General features: G+C 39.7%; 1 protein-coding gene across 1 annotated transcript in view; it reads left to right on the top strand.

The window, feature by feature from the left end:
* The window catches only part of LOC118372987 (disintegrin and metalloproteinase domain-containing protein 19), a 56,360-nt gene extending 55,049 nt beyond the window's left edge, over positions 1 to 1,311 (top strand). The window contains exon 22 of the mRNA XM_052487813.1: positions 160 to 1,311. Within this exon, the coding sequence (XP_052343773.1) occupies positions 160 to 220 (61 nt within the window). The 3' untranslated portion in view covers positions 221 to 1,311. The remainder of the gene's footprint in view (positions 1 to 159) is intronic.
* Positions 1,312 to 16,559: the final 15,248 nt, after the last annotated feature.

Here is a 16,559-nt window from a genome sequence, read left to right as displayed (position 1 = left end):
TTAAGAACATCACAATGTGTTTGCCACGCTATGTCCCCAATGGCACCCTTTGTCCTATAAAGTGCACTAGTTTTGACTCATCTGTTCTGTTCTAGACGTTCATTACAAAAATATCTGTTATTTTCACTCAATTTCATGACGTTCCACTTTCTTTTCTAGATCCCAAAACAACATCTCAGGGAGGAGACGAGGACCAACACTGGACAACGGAGCTCAGTGAAATTGCTGAGACATCTAACTGGAAATCTCTTCTCTCTCTGTGAGCTGCGTCTTTCCCCAAGGTTGTCCAAAGAGGAACATCACCGTCAGCCTTTATGAAGAAAATGACACTGTAGGAAAGGAGAGAGGAGGGCCACGGCTGGACACACAGGGTCCAAAATGGCACCCTAAAAGTAGTGCACGATATTGGAAATAGGGTTCAGTTTCAGATCTGTCCAGGGATGCCATTACTATAGAATCAGACTAATGCTAGCCTGGTAGCCTCTGTTCGCCAGTCTCAGTGTTTGTATTTCATTCCAACAACAAAGACAAAGGAGTTGCCTGATGAACAAACATCTCTGGCTACTCGGCTAGCTGCCAGGCTATGTCTTGCCTTACCTCTTGAAACCAGGCGTCCTGTATACTTGTAATATTTAAGACTGGACTTTATCGACTGATTTAGTTCTTGTAGATGGTACCTTATACCATGGGTTAACAGTATCATGTGTTGATATGCTGTTTCAGGTCTATTTATTTGCAACGCTTCAGAGCAAAGAGACTAGTGTTTAAAGTGGATGTACTGTATATTGTTTCTACAAGAGCACGAGTCTTAAGGGAACATCTCATGTTAAGAAAACGCCATGTATGGAATGATGCTTAATGCTTCTAGTATGTGAATAAACGATAGACTGGAATTATAAGGACACAAACATGCATGTTATTATTGCTACATGTGTATGCCTAAGATGAAGGACATCTCAAATGTAGCAATAACTATTTGAAAATGACATTGTTTTGTTTTGACTGTTTTTTAAATGTATTTCCTGTATATTGCACTGTTCTTGTTGTGTTGGGTTCTAAATTCAGCTTTTCTGACTGAATGGATGAATGGACACCTGGATGGTTTTTGGTCCTGTGTAACATACAGTATGTTATCTTTTGAAATGTGATGCACAGGACAGCAGAGTCAACACAATTATAGTCAGGCCCATAAAATGAATTTATATCAAATAATCTGGTTTTCCTTGATTGTTGAAATTCACCATCCACCATGAGACCTATGCAAACAGTGTGCCTTCAGTTTGATTTGAAATAAAGTGTTTAGAAACAGGACTACGTCGTTTGATTTGAAATAAAGTGTTTAGAAACAGGACTACGTCGTTCAGTTTGATTTTAAATAAAGTGTTTAGAAACAGGACTACGTCGTTCAGTTTGATTTGAAATAAAGTGTTTAGAAACAGGACTACGTCGTTCAGTTTGATTTGAAATAAAGTGTTTAGAAACAGGACTACGTCGTTCAGTTTGATTTGAAATAAAGTGTTTAGAAACAGGACTACGTCGTTCAGTTTGATTTGAAATAAAGTGTTTAGAAACAGGACTACGTCGTTCAGTTTGATTTAAATAAAGTGTTTAGAAACAGGACTACGTCGTTCAGTTTGATTTAAATAAAGTGTTTAGAAACAGGACTACGTCGTTCAGTTTGATTTAAATAAAGTGTTTAGAAACAGGACTACGTCGTTCAGTTTGATTTAAATAAAGTGTTTAGAAACAGGACTACGTCGTTCAGTTTGATTTAAATAAAGTGTTTAGAAACAGGACTACGTCGTTCAGTTTGATTTGAAATAAAGTGTTTAGAAACAGGACTACGTCGTTCAGTTTGATTTGAAATAAAGTGTTTAGAAACAGGACTACGTCGTTCAGTTTGATTTAAATAAAGTGTTTAGAAACAGGACTACGTCGTTCAGTTTGATTTAAATAAAGTGTTTAGAAACAGGACTACGTCGTTCAGTTTGATTTAAATAAAGTGTTTAGAAACAGGACTACGTCGTTCAGTTTGATTTGAAATAAAGTGTTTAGAAACAGGACTACGTCGTTCAGTTTGATTTAAATAAAGTGTTTAGAAACAGGACTACGTCGTTCAGTTTGATTTGAAATAAAGTGTTTAGAAACAGGACTACGTCGTTCAGTTTGATTTGAAATAAAGTGTTTAGAAACAGGACTACGTCGTTCAGTTTGATTTAAATAAAGTGTTTAGAAACAGGACTACGTCGTTCAGTTTGATTTAAATAAAGTGTTTAGAAACAGGACTACGTCGTTCAGTTTGATTTAAATAAAGTGTTTAGAAACAGGACTACGTCGTTCAGTTTGATTTAAATAAAGTGTTTAGAAACAGGACTACGTCGTTCAGTTTGATTTAAATAAAGTGTTTAGAAACAGGACTACGTCGTTCAGTTTGATTTAAATAAAGTGTTTAGAAACAGGACTACGTCGTTCAGTTTGATTTAAATAAAGTGTTTAGAAACAGGACTACGTCGTTCAGTTTGATTTAAATAAAGTGTTTAGAAACAGGACTACGTCGTTCAGTTTGATTTGAAATAAAGTGTTTAGAAACAGGACTACGTCGTTCAGTTTGATTTGAAATAAAGTGTTTAGAAACAGGACTACGTCGTTCAGTTTGATTTGAAATAAAGTGTTTAGAAACAGGACTACGTCGTTCAGTTTGATTTGAAATAAAGTGTTTAGAAACAGGACTACGTCGTTCAGTTTGATTTGAAATAAAGTGTTTAGAAACAGGACTACGTCGTTCAGTTTGATTTGAAATAAAGTGTTTAGAAACAGGACTACGTCGTTCAGTTTGATTTGAAATAAAGTGTTTAGAAACAGGACTACGTCGTTCAGTTTGATTTAAATAAAGTGTTTAGAAACAGGACTACGTCGTTCAGTTTGATTTAAATAAAGTGTTTAGAAACAGGACTACGTCGTTCAGTTTGATTTGAAATAAAGTGTTTAGAAACAGGACTACGTCGTTCAGTTTGATTTGAAATAAAGTGTTTAGAAACAGGACTACGTCGTTCAGTTTGATTTAAATAAAGTGTTTAGAAACAGGACTACGTCGTTCAGTTTGATTTAAATAAAGTGTTTAGAAACAGGACTACGTCGTTCAGTTTGATTTGAAATAAAGTGTTTAGAAACAGGACTACGTCGTTCAGTTTGATTTAAATAAAGTGTTTAGAAACAGGACTACGTCGTTCAGTTTGATTTAAATAAAGTGTTTAGAAACAGGACTACGTCGTTCAGTTTGATTTAAATAAAGTGTTTAGAAACAGGACTACGTCGTTCAGTTTGATTTGAAATAAAGTGTTTAGAAACAGGACTACGTCGTTCAGTTTGATTTGAAATAAAGTGTTTAGAAACAGGACTACGTCGTTCAGTTTGATTTAAATAAAGTGTTTAGAAACAGGACTACGTCGTTCAGTTTGATTTAAATAAAGTGTTTAGAAACAGGACTACGTCGTTCAGTTTGATTTAAATAAAGTGTTTAGAAACAGGACTACGTCGTTCAGTTTGATTTAAATAAAGTGTTTAGAAACAGGACTACGTCGTTCAGTTTGATTTAAATAAAGTGTTTAGAAACAGGACTACGTTGTTCAGTTTGATTTAAATAAAGTGTTTAGAAACAGGACTACGTCGTTCAGTTTGATTTTAAATAAAGTGTTTAGAAACAGGACTACGTCGTTCAGTTTGATTTAAATAAAGTGTTTAGAAACAGGACTACGTCGTTCAGTTTGATTTAAATAAAGTGTTTAGAAACAGGACTACGTCGTTCAGTTTGATTTAAATAAAGTGTTTAGAAACAGGACTACGTCGTTCAGTTTGATTTAAATAAAGTGTTTAGAAACAGGACTACGTCGTTCAGTTTGATTTAAATAAAGTGTTTAGAAACAGGACTACGTCGTTCAGTTTGATTTGAAATAAAGTGTTTAGAAACAGGACTACGTCGTTCAGTTTGATTTAAATAAAGTGTTTAGAAACAGGACTACGTCGTTCAGTTTGATTTGAAATAGTGTTTAGAAACAGGACTACGTCGTTCAGTTTGATTTGAAATAGTGTTTAGAAACAGGACTACGTCGTTCAGTTTGATTTGAAATAAAGTGTTTAGAAACAGGACTACGTCGTTCAGTTTGATTTTAAATAAAGTGTTTAGAAACAGGACTACGTCGTTCAGTTTGATTTAAATAAAGTGTTTAGAAACAGGACTACGTCGTTCAGTTTGATTTAAATAAAGTGTTTAGAAACAGGACTACGTCGTTCAGTTTGATTTAAATAAAGTGTTTAGAAACAGGACTACGTCGTTCAGTTTGATTTAAATAAAGTGTTTAGAAACAGGACTACGTCGTTCAGTTTGATTTGAAATAAAGTGTTTAGAAACAGGACTACGTCGTTCAGTTTGATTTGAAATAAAGTGTTTAGAAACAGGACTACGTCGTTCAGTTTGATTTAAATAAAGTGTTTAGAAACAGGACTACGTCGTTCAGTTTGATTTGAAATAAAGTGTTTAGAAACAGGACTACGTCGTTCAGTTTGATTTGAAATAAAGTGTTTAGAAACAGGACTACGTCGTTCAGTTTGATTTGAAATAAAGTGTTTAGAAACAGGACTACGTCGTTCAGTTTGATTTGAAATAAAGTGTTTAGAAACAGGACTACGTCGTTCAGTTTGATTTGAAATAAAGTGTTTAGAAACAGGACTACGTCGTTCAGTTTGATTTGAAATAAAGTGTTTAGAAACAGGACTACGTCGTTCAGTTTTGATTTTAAATAAAGTGTTTAGAAACAGGACTCGTTCAGTTTGATTTGAAATAAAGTGTTTAGAAACAGGACTACGTCGTTCAGTTTGATTTGAAATAAAGTGTTTAGAAACAGGACTACGTCGTTCAGTTTGATTTGAAATAAAGTGTTTAGAAACAGGACTACGTCGTTCAGTTTGATTTGAAATAAAGTGTTTAGAAACAGGACTACGTCGTTCAGTTTGATTTGAAATAAAGTGTTTAGAAACAGGACTACGTCGTTCAGTTTGATTTAAATAAAGTGTTTAGAAACAGGACTACGTCGTTCAGTTTGATTTGAAATAAAGTGTTTAGAAACAGGACTACGTCGTTCAGTTTGATTTGAAATAAAGTGTTTAGAAACAGGACTACGTCGTTCAGTTTGATTTAAATAAAGTGTTTAAAACAGGACTAAGTTTGATTTGAAATAAAGTGTTTAGAAACAGGACTACGTCGTTCAGTTTGATTTGAAATAAAGTGTTTAGAAACAGGACTACGTCGTTCAGTTTGATTTAAATAAAGTGTTTAGAAACAGGACTACGTCGTTCAGTTTGATTTAAATAAAGTGTTTAGAAACAGGACTACGTCGTTCAGTTTGATTTAAATAAAGTGTTTAGAAACAGGACTACGTCGTTCAGTTTGATTTGAAATAAAGTGTTTAGAAACAGGACTACGTCGTTCAGTTTGATTTAAATAAAGTGTTTAGAAACAGGACTACGTCGTTCAGTTTGATTTAAATAAAGTGTTTAGAAACAGGACTACGTCGTTCAGTTTGATTTAAATAAAGTGTTTAGAAACAGGACTACGTCGTTCAGTTTGATTTAAATAAAGTGTTTAGAAACAGGACTACGTCGTTCAGTTTGATTTTAAATAAAGTGTTTAGAAACAGGACTACGTCGTTCAGTTTGATTTTAAATAAAGTGTTTAGAAACAGGACTACGTCGTTCAGTTTGATTTGAAATAAAGTGTTTAGAAACAGGACTACGTCGTTCAGTTTGATTTAAATAAAGTGTTTAGAAACAGGACTACGTCGTTCAGTTTGATTTTAAATAAAGTGTTTAGAAACAGGACTACGTCGTTCAGTTTGATTTGAAATAAAGTGTTTAGAAACAGGACTACGTCGTTCAGTTTGATTTTAAATAAAGTGTTTAGAAACAGGACTACGTCGTTCAGTTTGATTTGAAATAAAGTGTTTAGAAACAGGACTACGTCGTTCAGTTTGATTTGAAATAAAGTGTTTAGAAACAGGACTACGTCGTTCAGTTTGATTTGAAATAAAGTGTTTAGAAACAGGACTACGTCGTTCAGTTTGATTTGAAATAAAGTGTTTAGAAACAGGACTACGTCGTTCAGTTTGATTTAAATAAAGTGTTTAGAAACAGGACTACGTCGTTCAGTTTGATTTTAAATAAAGTGTTTAGAAACAGGACTACGTCGTTCAGTTTGATTTAAATAAAGTGTTTAGAAACAGGACTACGTCGTTCAGTTTGATTTAAATAAAGTGTTTAGAAACAGGACTACGTCGTTCAGTTTGATTTAAATAAAGTGTTTAGAAACAGGACTACGTCGTTCAGTTTGATTTAAATAAAGTGTTTAGAAACAGGACTACGTCGTTCAGTTTGATTTGAAATAGTGTTTAGAAACAGGACTACGTCGTTCAGTTTGATTTGAAATAAAGTGTTTAGAAACAGGACTACGTCGTTCAGTTTGATTTTAAATAAAGTGTTTAGAAACAGGACTACGTCGTTCAGTTTGATTTGAAATAAAGTGTTTAGAAACAGGACTACGTCGTTCAGTTTGATTTAAATAAAGTGTTTAGAAACAGGACTACGTCGTTCAGTTTGATTTGAAATAAAGTGTTTAGAAACAGGACTACGTCGTTCAGTTTGATTTAAATAAAGTGTTTAGAAACAGGACTACGTCGTTCAGTTTGATTTAAATAAAGTGTTTAGAAACAGGACTACGTCGTTCAGTTTGATTTAAATAAAGTGTTTAGAAACAGGACTACGTCGTTCAGTTTGATTTGAAATAAAGTGTTTAGAAACAGGACTACGTCGTTCAGTTTGATTTTAAATAAAGTGTTTAGAAACAGGACTACGTCGTTCAGTTTGATTTAAATAAAGTGTTTAGAAACAGGACTACGTCGTTCAGTTTGATTTAAATAAAGTGTTTAGAAACAGGACTACGTCGTTCAGTTTGATTTAAATAAAGTGTTTAGAAACAGGACTACGTCGTTCAGTTTGATTTGAAATAAAGTGTTTAGAAACAGGACTACGTCGTTCAGTTTGATTTTAAATAAAGTGTTTAGAAACAGGACTACGTCGTTCAGTTTGATTTGAAATAAAGTGTTTAGAAACAGGACTACATCGTTCAGTTTGATTTAAATAAAGTGTTTAGAAACAGGACTACGTCGTTCAGTTTGATTTAAATAAAGTGTTTAGAAACAGGACTACGTCGTTCAGTTTGATTTGAAATAAAGTGTTTAGAAACAGGACTACGTCGTTCAGTTTGATTTTAAATAAAGTGTTTAGAAACAGGACTACGTCGTTCAGTTTGATTTGAAATAAAGTGTTTAGAAACAGGACTACGTCGTTCAGTTTGATTTTAAATAAAGTGTTTAGAAACAGGACTACGTCGTTCAGTTTGATTTGAAATAAAGTGTTTAGAAACAGGACTACGTCGTTCAGTTTGATTTGAAATAAAGTGTTTAGAAACAGGACTACGTCGTTCAGTTTGATTTGAAATAAAGTGTTTAGAAACAGGACTACGTCGTTCAGTTTGATTTTAAATAAAGTGTTTAGAAACAGGACTACGTCGTTCAGTTTGATTTAAATAAAGTGTTTAGAAACAGGACTACGTCGTTCAGTTTGATTTAAATAAAGTGTTTAGAAACAGGACTACGTCGTTCAGTTTGATTTGAAATAAAGTGTTTAGAAACAGGACTACGTTGTTCAGTTTGATTTAAATAAAGTGTTTAGAAACAGGACTACGTCGTTCAGTTTGATCTTAAATAAAGTGTTTAGAAACAGGACTACGTCGTTCAGTTTGATTTTAAATGAAGTGTTTAGAAACAGGACTACGTCGTTCAGTTTGATTTTAAATGAAGTGTTTAGAAACAGGACTACGTCGTTCAGTTTGATTTTAAATAAAGTGTTTAGAAACAGGACTACGTCGTTCAGTTTGATTTGAAATAAAGTGTTTAGAAACAGGACTACGTCGTTCAGTTTGATTTGAAATAAAGTGTTTAGAAACAGGACTACGTCGTTCAGTTTGATTTGAAATAAAGTGTTTAGAAACAGGACTACGTCGTTCAGTTTGATTTTAAATGAAGTGTTTAGAAACAGGACTACGTCCTTCAGTTTGATTTGAAATAAAGTGTTTAGAAACAGGACTACGTCGTTCAGTTTGATTTTAAATGAAGTGTTTAGAAACAGGACTACGTCGTTCAGTTTGATTTGAAATAAAGTGTTTAGAAACAGGACTACGTCGTTCAGTTTGATTTGAAATAAAGTGTTTAGAAACAGGACTACGTCGTTCAGTTTGATTTGAAATAAAGTGTTTAGAAACAGGACTACGTCGTTCAGTTTGATTTGAAATAAAGTGTTTAGAAACAGGACTACGTCGTTCAGTTTGATTTGAAATAAAGTGTTTAGAAACAGGACTACGTCGTTCAGTTTGATTTGAAATAAAGTGTTTAGAAACAGGACTACGTCGTTCAGTTTGATTTGAAATAAAGTGTTTAGAAACAGGACTACGTCGTTCAGTTTGATTTAAATAAAGTGTTTAGAAACAGGACTACGTCGTTCAGTTTGATTTAAATAAAGTGTTTAGAAACAGGACTACGTCGTTCAGTTTGATTTAAATAAAGTGTTTAGAAACAGGACTACGTCGTTCAGTTTGATTTGAAATAAAGTGTTTAGAAACAGGACTACGTCGTTCAGTTTGATTTAAATAAAGTGTTTAGAAACAGGACTACGTCGTTCAGTTTGATTTAAATAAAGTGTTTAGAAACAGGACTACGTCGTTCAGTTTGATTTAAATAAAGTGTTTAGAAACAGGACTACGTCGTTCAGTTTGATTTGAAATAAAGTGTTTAGAAACAGGACTACGTCGTTCAGTTTGATTTAAATAAAGTGTTTAGAAACAGGACCAAGTCGTTCAGTTTGATTTGAAATAAAGTGTTTAGAAACAGGACTACGTCGTTCAGTTTGATTTAAATAAAGTGTTTAGAAACAGGACTACGTCGTTCAGTTTGATTTGAAATAAAGTGTTTAGAAACAGGACTACGTCGTTCAGTTTGATTTAAATAAAGTGTTTAGAAACAGGACTACGTCGTTCAGTTTGATTTAAATAAAGTGTTTAGAAACAGGACTACGTCGTTCAGTTTGATTTAAATAAAGTGTTTAGAAACAGGACTACGTCGTTCAGTTTGATTTTAAATAAAGTGTTTAGAAACAGGACTACGTCGTTCAGTTTGATTTGAAATAAAGTGTTTAGAAACAGGACTACGTCGTTCAGTTTGATTTGAAATAAAGTGTTTAGAAACAGGACTACGTCGTTCAGTTTGATTTAAATAAAGTGTTTAGAAACAGGACTACGTCGTTCAGTTTGATTTTAAATAAAGTGTTTAGAAACAGGACTACGTCGTTCAGTTTGATTTGAAATAAAGTGTTTAGAAACAGGACTACGTCGTTCAGTTTGATTTGAAATAAAGTGTTTAGAAACAGGACTACGTCGTTCAGTTTGATTTGAAATAAAGTGTTTAGAAACAGGACTACGTCGTTCAGTTTGATTTGAAATAAAGTGTTTAGAAACAGGACTACGTCGTTCAGTTTGATTTTAAATAAAGTGTTTAGAAACAGGACTACGTCGTTCAGTTTGATTTGAAATAAAGTGTTTAGAAACAGGACTACGTCGTTCAGTTTGATTTGAAATAAAGTGTTTAGAAACAGGACTACGTCGTTCAGTTTGATTTAAATAAAGTGTTTAGAAACAGGACTACGTCGTTCAGTTTGATTTAAATAAAGTGTTTAGAAACAGGACTACGTCGTTCAGTTTGATTTTAAATAAAGTGTTTAGAAACAGGACTACGTCGTTCAGTTTGATTTTAAATAAAGTGTTTAGAAACAGGACTACGTCGTTCAGTTTGATTTGAAATAAAGTGTTTAGAAACAGGACTACGTCGTTCAGTTTGATTTGAAATAAAGTGTTTAGAAACAGGACTACGTCGTTCAGTTTGATTTGAAATAAAGTGTTTAGAAACAGGACTACGTCGTTCAGTTTGATTTGAAATAAAGTGTTTAGAAACAGGACTACGTCGTTCAGTTTGATTTAAATAAAGTGTTTAGAAACAGGACTACGTCGTTCAGTTTGATTTGAAATAAAGTGTTTAGAAACAGGACTACGTCGTTCAGTTTGATTTGAAATAAAGTGTTTAGAAACAGGACTACGTCGTTCAGTTTGATTTGAAATAAAGTGTTTAGAAACAGGACTACGTCGTTCAGTTTGATTTAAATAAAGTGTTTAGAAACAGGACTACGTCGTTCAGTTTGATTTTAAATAAAGTGTTTAGAAACAGGACTACGTCGTTCAGTTTGATTTGAAATAAAGTGTTTAGAAACAGGACTACGTCGTTCAGTTTGATTTTAAATAAAGTGTTTAGAAACAGGACTACGTCGTTCAGTTTGATTTGAAATAAAGTGTTTAGAAACAGGACTACGTCGTTCAGTTTGATTTTAAATAAAGTGTTTAGAAACAGGACTACGTCGTTCAGTTTGATTTGAAATAAAGTGTTTAGAAACAGGACTACGTCGTTCAGTTTGATTTGAAAAATGCAACTATCTCTAAGACTACTGAGTCACAGTTCACATAAGGAAATCAGTCGATTTATATAAATAAATTAGGCCCTAATTTATGAATTTCACATGACTGGAAAAACAGATATGCATCTCTTGGTCATAGATACCTTTGGATCCCTTTGGATCATGGATCAGAAAAACAGTCAGTATCTAGTGTGACCATTTGCTTCATGCAACGCATCTCCTTCACATAGAAGTGATCAGGCTGTTGATTGTAACCTGTGAAATGTTGTCCCATTGGCTGGGGGAAGTTGTCCCATTGGCTGTGGAATGTTGTCTCATTGGCTGGGGGAAGTTGTCCCATTGGCTGGGGGAAGTTGTCCCATTGGCTGGGGGAAGTTGTCCCATTGGCTGGGGGAAGTTGTCCCATTGGCTGAGGGAAGTTGTCCCAATGGCTGTGCGAAGTTGCTGGATATTGGCGGGAACTGGAACATGCTGTCATACACATCGTTCCAGAGCATTCCAAACATGCTCAATGGGTGACATGTCTGGCAAGTATGCAGGCCATGGAAAAACTGGGACATTTTCAGCTTCCAGGAATTGTGTACAGATCCTTGCGACATGGGGCTGTGCATTATCATACTGAAACATGAGGTGGTGGAGGATGAATGGCACAACAATGGGCCTCAGGATCTCGTCATGGTATCTCTGTGCATTAAAATTGCCATTGATAAAATGCAAATTGTGTTTGTTGTCCGTAGCTTATGCCTGCCCACACCATAACCCCACCGCCACCATGTGGCACTCTGTTCACAATGTTGACATCAGCAAACCGTTCGCCAACATGACGCCATAACACTGTCTGCCATCTTCCCGGTACAGTTGAAACCGGGATTCATCCGTGAAGAGCACACTTCTCCAGCGTGTCAGTGGCCATGGAAAGTGAGCATTTGCCCACTGAAGTCGTTTACGACGCTGAACTGCAGTCACGTCAGACCCTGGTGAGGACGACAAGCACGCAGACCCTGGTGAGGATGACGAGCACTCAGACCCTGGTGAGGTCTACGAGCACGCAGATGAGCTTCCCTGAGATGGTTTCTGACAGTTTGTGAAGAAATTCTTTGGTTATGCAAACCCACAGTTCCATCAGCTGTCCGGTTGGCTGGTCCCACAGTTGCATCAGCTGTCCGGTTGGCTGGTCCCACAGTTCCATCAGCTGTCCGGGTGGCTGGTCCCACAGTTCCATCAGCTGTCCGGGTGGCTGGTCCCACAGTTCCATCAGATGTCCGGGTGGCTGGTCCCACACTTCCATCAGCTGTCCGGGTGGCTGGTCCCACAGTTCCATCAGATGTCCGGGTGGCTGGTCCCACACTTCCATCAGCTGTCCGGGTGGCTGGTCCCACAGTTCCATCAGCTGTCCGGGTGGCTGGTCCCACAGTTCCATCAGCTGTCCGGGTGGCTGGTCCCACAGTTCCATCAGATGTCCGGGTGGCTGGTCCCACAGTTCCATCAGCTGTCCGGGTGGCTGGTCCCACAGTTCCATCAGCTGTCCGGGTGGCTGGTCCCACAGTTCCATCAGCTGTCCGGGTGGCTGGTCCCACAGTTCCATCAGATGTCCGGGTGGCTGGTCCCACAGTTCCATCAGCTGTCCGGGTGGCTGGTCCCACAGTTGCATCAGCTGTCCGGGTGGCTGGTCCCACAGATCCATCAGATGTCCGGGTGGCTGGTCCCACAGTTCCATCAGCTGTCCGGGTGGCTGGTCCCACAGTTCCATCAGCTGTCCGGGTGGCTGGTCCCACAGTTCCATCAGATGTCCGGGTGGCTGGTCCCACAGTTCCATCAGCTGTCCGGGTGGCTGGTCCCACAGTTGCATCAGCTGTCCGGGTGGCTGGTCCCACACTTCCATCAGCTGTCCGGGTGGCTGGTCCCACAGTTGCATCAGCTGTCCGGGTGGCTGGTCCCACACTTCCATCAGCTGTCCGGTTGGCTGGTCCCACAGTTCCATCAGCTGTCCGGGTGGCTGGTCCCACAGTTCCATCAGATGTCCGGGTGGCTGGTCCAACAGTTCCATCAGCTGTCCGGGTGGCTGGTCCCACAGTTCCATCAGCTGTCCGGGTGGCTGGTCCCACACTTCCATCAGCTGTCCGGTTGGCTGGTCCCACAGTTCCATCAGATGTCCGGGTGGCTGGTCCCACAGTTCCATCAGCTGTCCGGGTGGCTGGTCCCACAGTTCCATCAGCTGTCCGGGTGGCTGGTCCCACAGTTCCATCAGCGGTCCGGTTGGCTGGTCCCACAGTTCCATCAGCTGTCCGGGTGACTGGTCCCACAGTTCCATCAGCTGTCCGGTTGGCTGGTCCCACAGTTCCATCAGCGGTCCGGTTGGCTGGTCCCACAGTTCCATCAGCTGTCCGGGTGGCTGGTCCCACACTTCCATCAGCTGTCCGGGTGGCTGGTCCCACAGTTGCATCAGCTGTCCGGGTGGCTGGTCCCACACTTCCATCAGCTGTCCGGGTGGCTGGTCCCACAGTTCCATCAGCGGTCCGGTTGGCTGGTCCCACAGTTCCATCAGCTGTCCGGGTGACTGGTCCCACAGTTCCATCAGCTGTCCGGTTGGCTGGTCCCACAGTTCCATCAGCGGTCTGGTTGGCTGGTCCCACAGTTCCATCAGCTGTCCGGGTGGCTGGTCCCACACTTCCATCAGCTGTCCGGGTGGCTGGTCCCACAGTTGCATCAGCTGTCCGGGTGGCTGGTCCCACACTTCCATCAGCTGTCCGGTTGGCTGGTCCCACAGTTCCATCAGCTGTCCGGGTGGCTGGTCCCACAGTTGCATCAGCTGTCCGGGTGGCTGGTCCCACAGTTGCATCAGCTGTCCGGGTGGCTGGTCCCACAGTTCCATCAGCTGTCCGGGTGGCTGGTCCCACACTTCCATCAGCTGTCCGGTTGGCTGGTTCCACAGTTCCATCAGATGTCCGGGTGGCTGGCCCCACAGTTCCATCAGCTGTCCGGGTGGCTGGTCCCACAGTTCCATCAGCTGTCCGGGTGGCTGGTCCCACAGTTCCATCAGCTGTCCGGGTGGCTGGTCCCACAGTTCCATCAGCTGTCCGGTTGGATGGTCCCACAGGTCCATCAGCTGTCCGGTTGGCTGGTCCCACAGTTCCATCAGCTGTCCGGTTGGCTGGTCTCAGATGATCCCACAGGGGAAGACGCCAGATGTGGAGGTCCTGGGCTGGCGTGGTTTGTGGATGTGAGGCCAGTTGGACATACTGACAAATTCTCTAAAATGACATTGGAGGTGGCTTATGGTAGAGAAATTAACATTCAATTCTCTGGCAAGAGCTCTGGTGGACATTCCTGCAGTCAGTATGCTAATTGCACGATCCCTCAAAACTTGAGACATCTGTGGCATCGTGTTGTGTGAAAAAACTTCACATTTTAGAGCGGCCTTTTATTGTCCTCAGCACAAGGTGCGTCGGTGTATTGATTGTTCTGTTAAATCAGCTGCTTGATATGCCACACATGTCAAGTGGATGGGTTATCTTGGCAAAGGAGAAATGCTCTCTAACAGGGATGTAAACAAATTTGTGCACAACATTTGAGAGAAATAAGCTTGATCTACAGATGGCAGTACTGTCCTAGAATGATCTACAGATGGCAGTACAGTCCTAGAATGATCTACAGATGGCAGTACTATCCTAGAATAATCAACAGATGGCAGTACTGTCTTAGAATGATCTAGAGATGGCAGTAATGTCCAATAATAATCTACAGATGGCAGTACTGTCCAAGAATGATCTAGAGATGGCAGTACTGTCCAAGAACGATCTACAGATGGCAGTACTGTCCAAGAATGATCTACAGATGGCAGTACTGTCATAGAATGATCTAGAGATGGCAGTACTGTCCAAGAATGATCTACAGATGGCAGTACTGTCCAAGAATGATCTACAGATGGCAGTACTGTCCAATAATGATCTACGGATGGCAGTAATGTCCTAGAATGATCTGTAGCTGGCAGTACTGTCGTACATAAACTAACTGCCTTTAGTGTCATCAGATAACTTATTCTCTCTACTGGCATGAATTGGCATTACATTCTTGTTACGTTCCCCTGTTTATGTGTTGTAGTTTGTATGTTTGCATGTGTTTATTTCAGGAAATGGCTTCCTGAAATCCCTCAAGCAGCTGATTGGTCGACTCCATGGCTAATTGGAGAGCTGACCCCGCCCCCTCGTCAAGACGCAGCTGTCTCCAATTACCCATTCCTTCAGAAGCTATATAAAAGCCAGTGTTCTGTTCAGGAGGGAGAGATTTGCTGGGAGGTCATTGCAGAGATTTTGCTTGAGAGATTTTGCTTGAGAGATTTTGCTTGAGAGATTTTGCTTGAGAGATTTTGCTTGAGAGATTTTGCTTGAGAGATTTTGCTTGAGAGATTTTGCTTGAGAGATTATTGCTGAGAGTTGGTATGTTTTGTGAGTTTGTTGCTCAGATAGAGCTTATTTGATGTCCTTTGTTTCTTAGTTTGTTTGTGAAATTGTTTCATTTGTTCCCAGGGGGAGAAGGGGAAGGCACCTAGGGAGTGCTTAAGCAAGATGCCCGCGGGCATACATATACCCGTAGCATATTCGCTGTCTAGGCACACTAGGTAAGACCTGGGCGGACCAAACCCTGTATTTTGGTTAGGGCACCAGGTGGTGCTAAATTAGGTAAGTAGTGGGTAGGTAGGTAAGATAGAGGGGGAGCTTTGAGATTGACTTTCTTTGCTTTGGTTCCGTCCAGCCCCTTTTCCCCATATTACCGTGTGAAGGAATAAAGTCCTTGTAAACGGTACCACATTCTGTCTGTTGTCATCCTTACTCGCACCTACAGTCCATACCTTTTTCACTTCACGGAGAGTTTAGTTGTAGCAGGATGTTGCGTTCCCTCTTCATAGAGACGTGCGTAACAATTCCAAATATAATAAACATTGTTCTGCTGGTGGTCGTAGCTAGAAGGCCTAGATTCAATCCGTAGCGGGGAAGATTCACACTATAGCAAGAAACATTTAAGTTCAATGTTCAGCTGTGCCCTGGACACCATGTGTGAACTGATTGCTCCCCATCTATCTTCAGAGCTCGTGCTGCTAGGTGACCTAAACTGGGACATGCTTAACACCCCGGCCATCCTACAATCTAAGCTAGATGCCCTCAATCTCTCTCAAATTAGCAATGAACCCACCAGGTACAATACCAAATCTGTAAAACATGGGCACCCTCATAGATATCATCCTAACCAACTTGCCCTCCAAATACACATCTGCTGTTTTCAACCAAGATCTCAGCGATCACTGCCTCATTGCCTTCATCCGTAACAGGTCTGTGGTCACCCCTCATCACTATCAAACGCTCCCTAAAACACTTCAGCGAGCAGGCCTTCCTAATTGACCTGGCCTGGGTATCCTGGAAGGATATTGACCTCATCCCGTCAGTAGAGGATGCCTGGTCATTCTTTAAAAGTGTCTTGCCATGTTTTTCACCTGGCTATCCCTACCCCGGTCAACAGCCCTGCACTCCCCACAGCAACTCGCCCAAGCCTCCCCCATTTCTCCTTCACCCAAATCCAGATAGCTGATGTTCTTAAAGAACTGCAAAATCTGGACCCCTACAAATCAGCCGGGCTAGACAGTCTGGACCCTCTCTTTTAAATTATCTGCTGAAATTGTTGCAACCCCTACTACTAGCCTTTTCAACCTCTCTTTCGGCTGCCAATGACTGGAACGAACTGCAAAAATCTCTGAAGCTGGAGACTCTTACCTCCCTCACTAGCTTTAAGCACCAGCTGTCAGAGCAGCTCACAGATCACTGCACCTGTACATAGCTCATCTGTAATTAGCCCATCCAATCTACCTCATCACCATACTGTATTTATTTATTTATTTATCTTGCTCCTTTGCACCCCAGTATCACTACTTGCACATTCAT

The sequence above is a fragment of the Oncorhynchus keta genome, chromosome 30, assembly GCF_023373465.1.
Source record: "Oncorhynchus keta strain PuntledgeMale-10-30-2019 chromosome 30, Oket_V2, whole genome shotgun sequence".
NCBI lineage: Eukaryota > Metazoa > Chordata > Actinopteri > Salmoniformes > Salmonidae > Oncorhynchus > Oncorhynchus keta.
The sequence above is the reverse complement of the archived record's forward strand: the minus strand, read 5'-3'. Positions and strand labels throughout refer to the sequence as shown.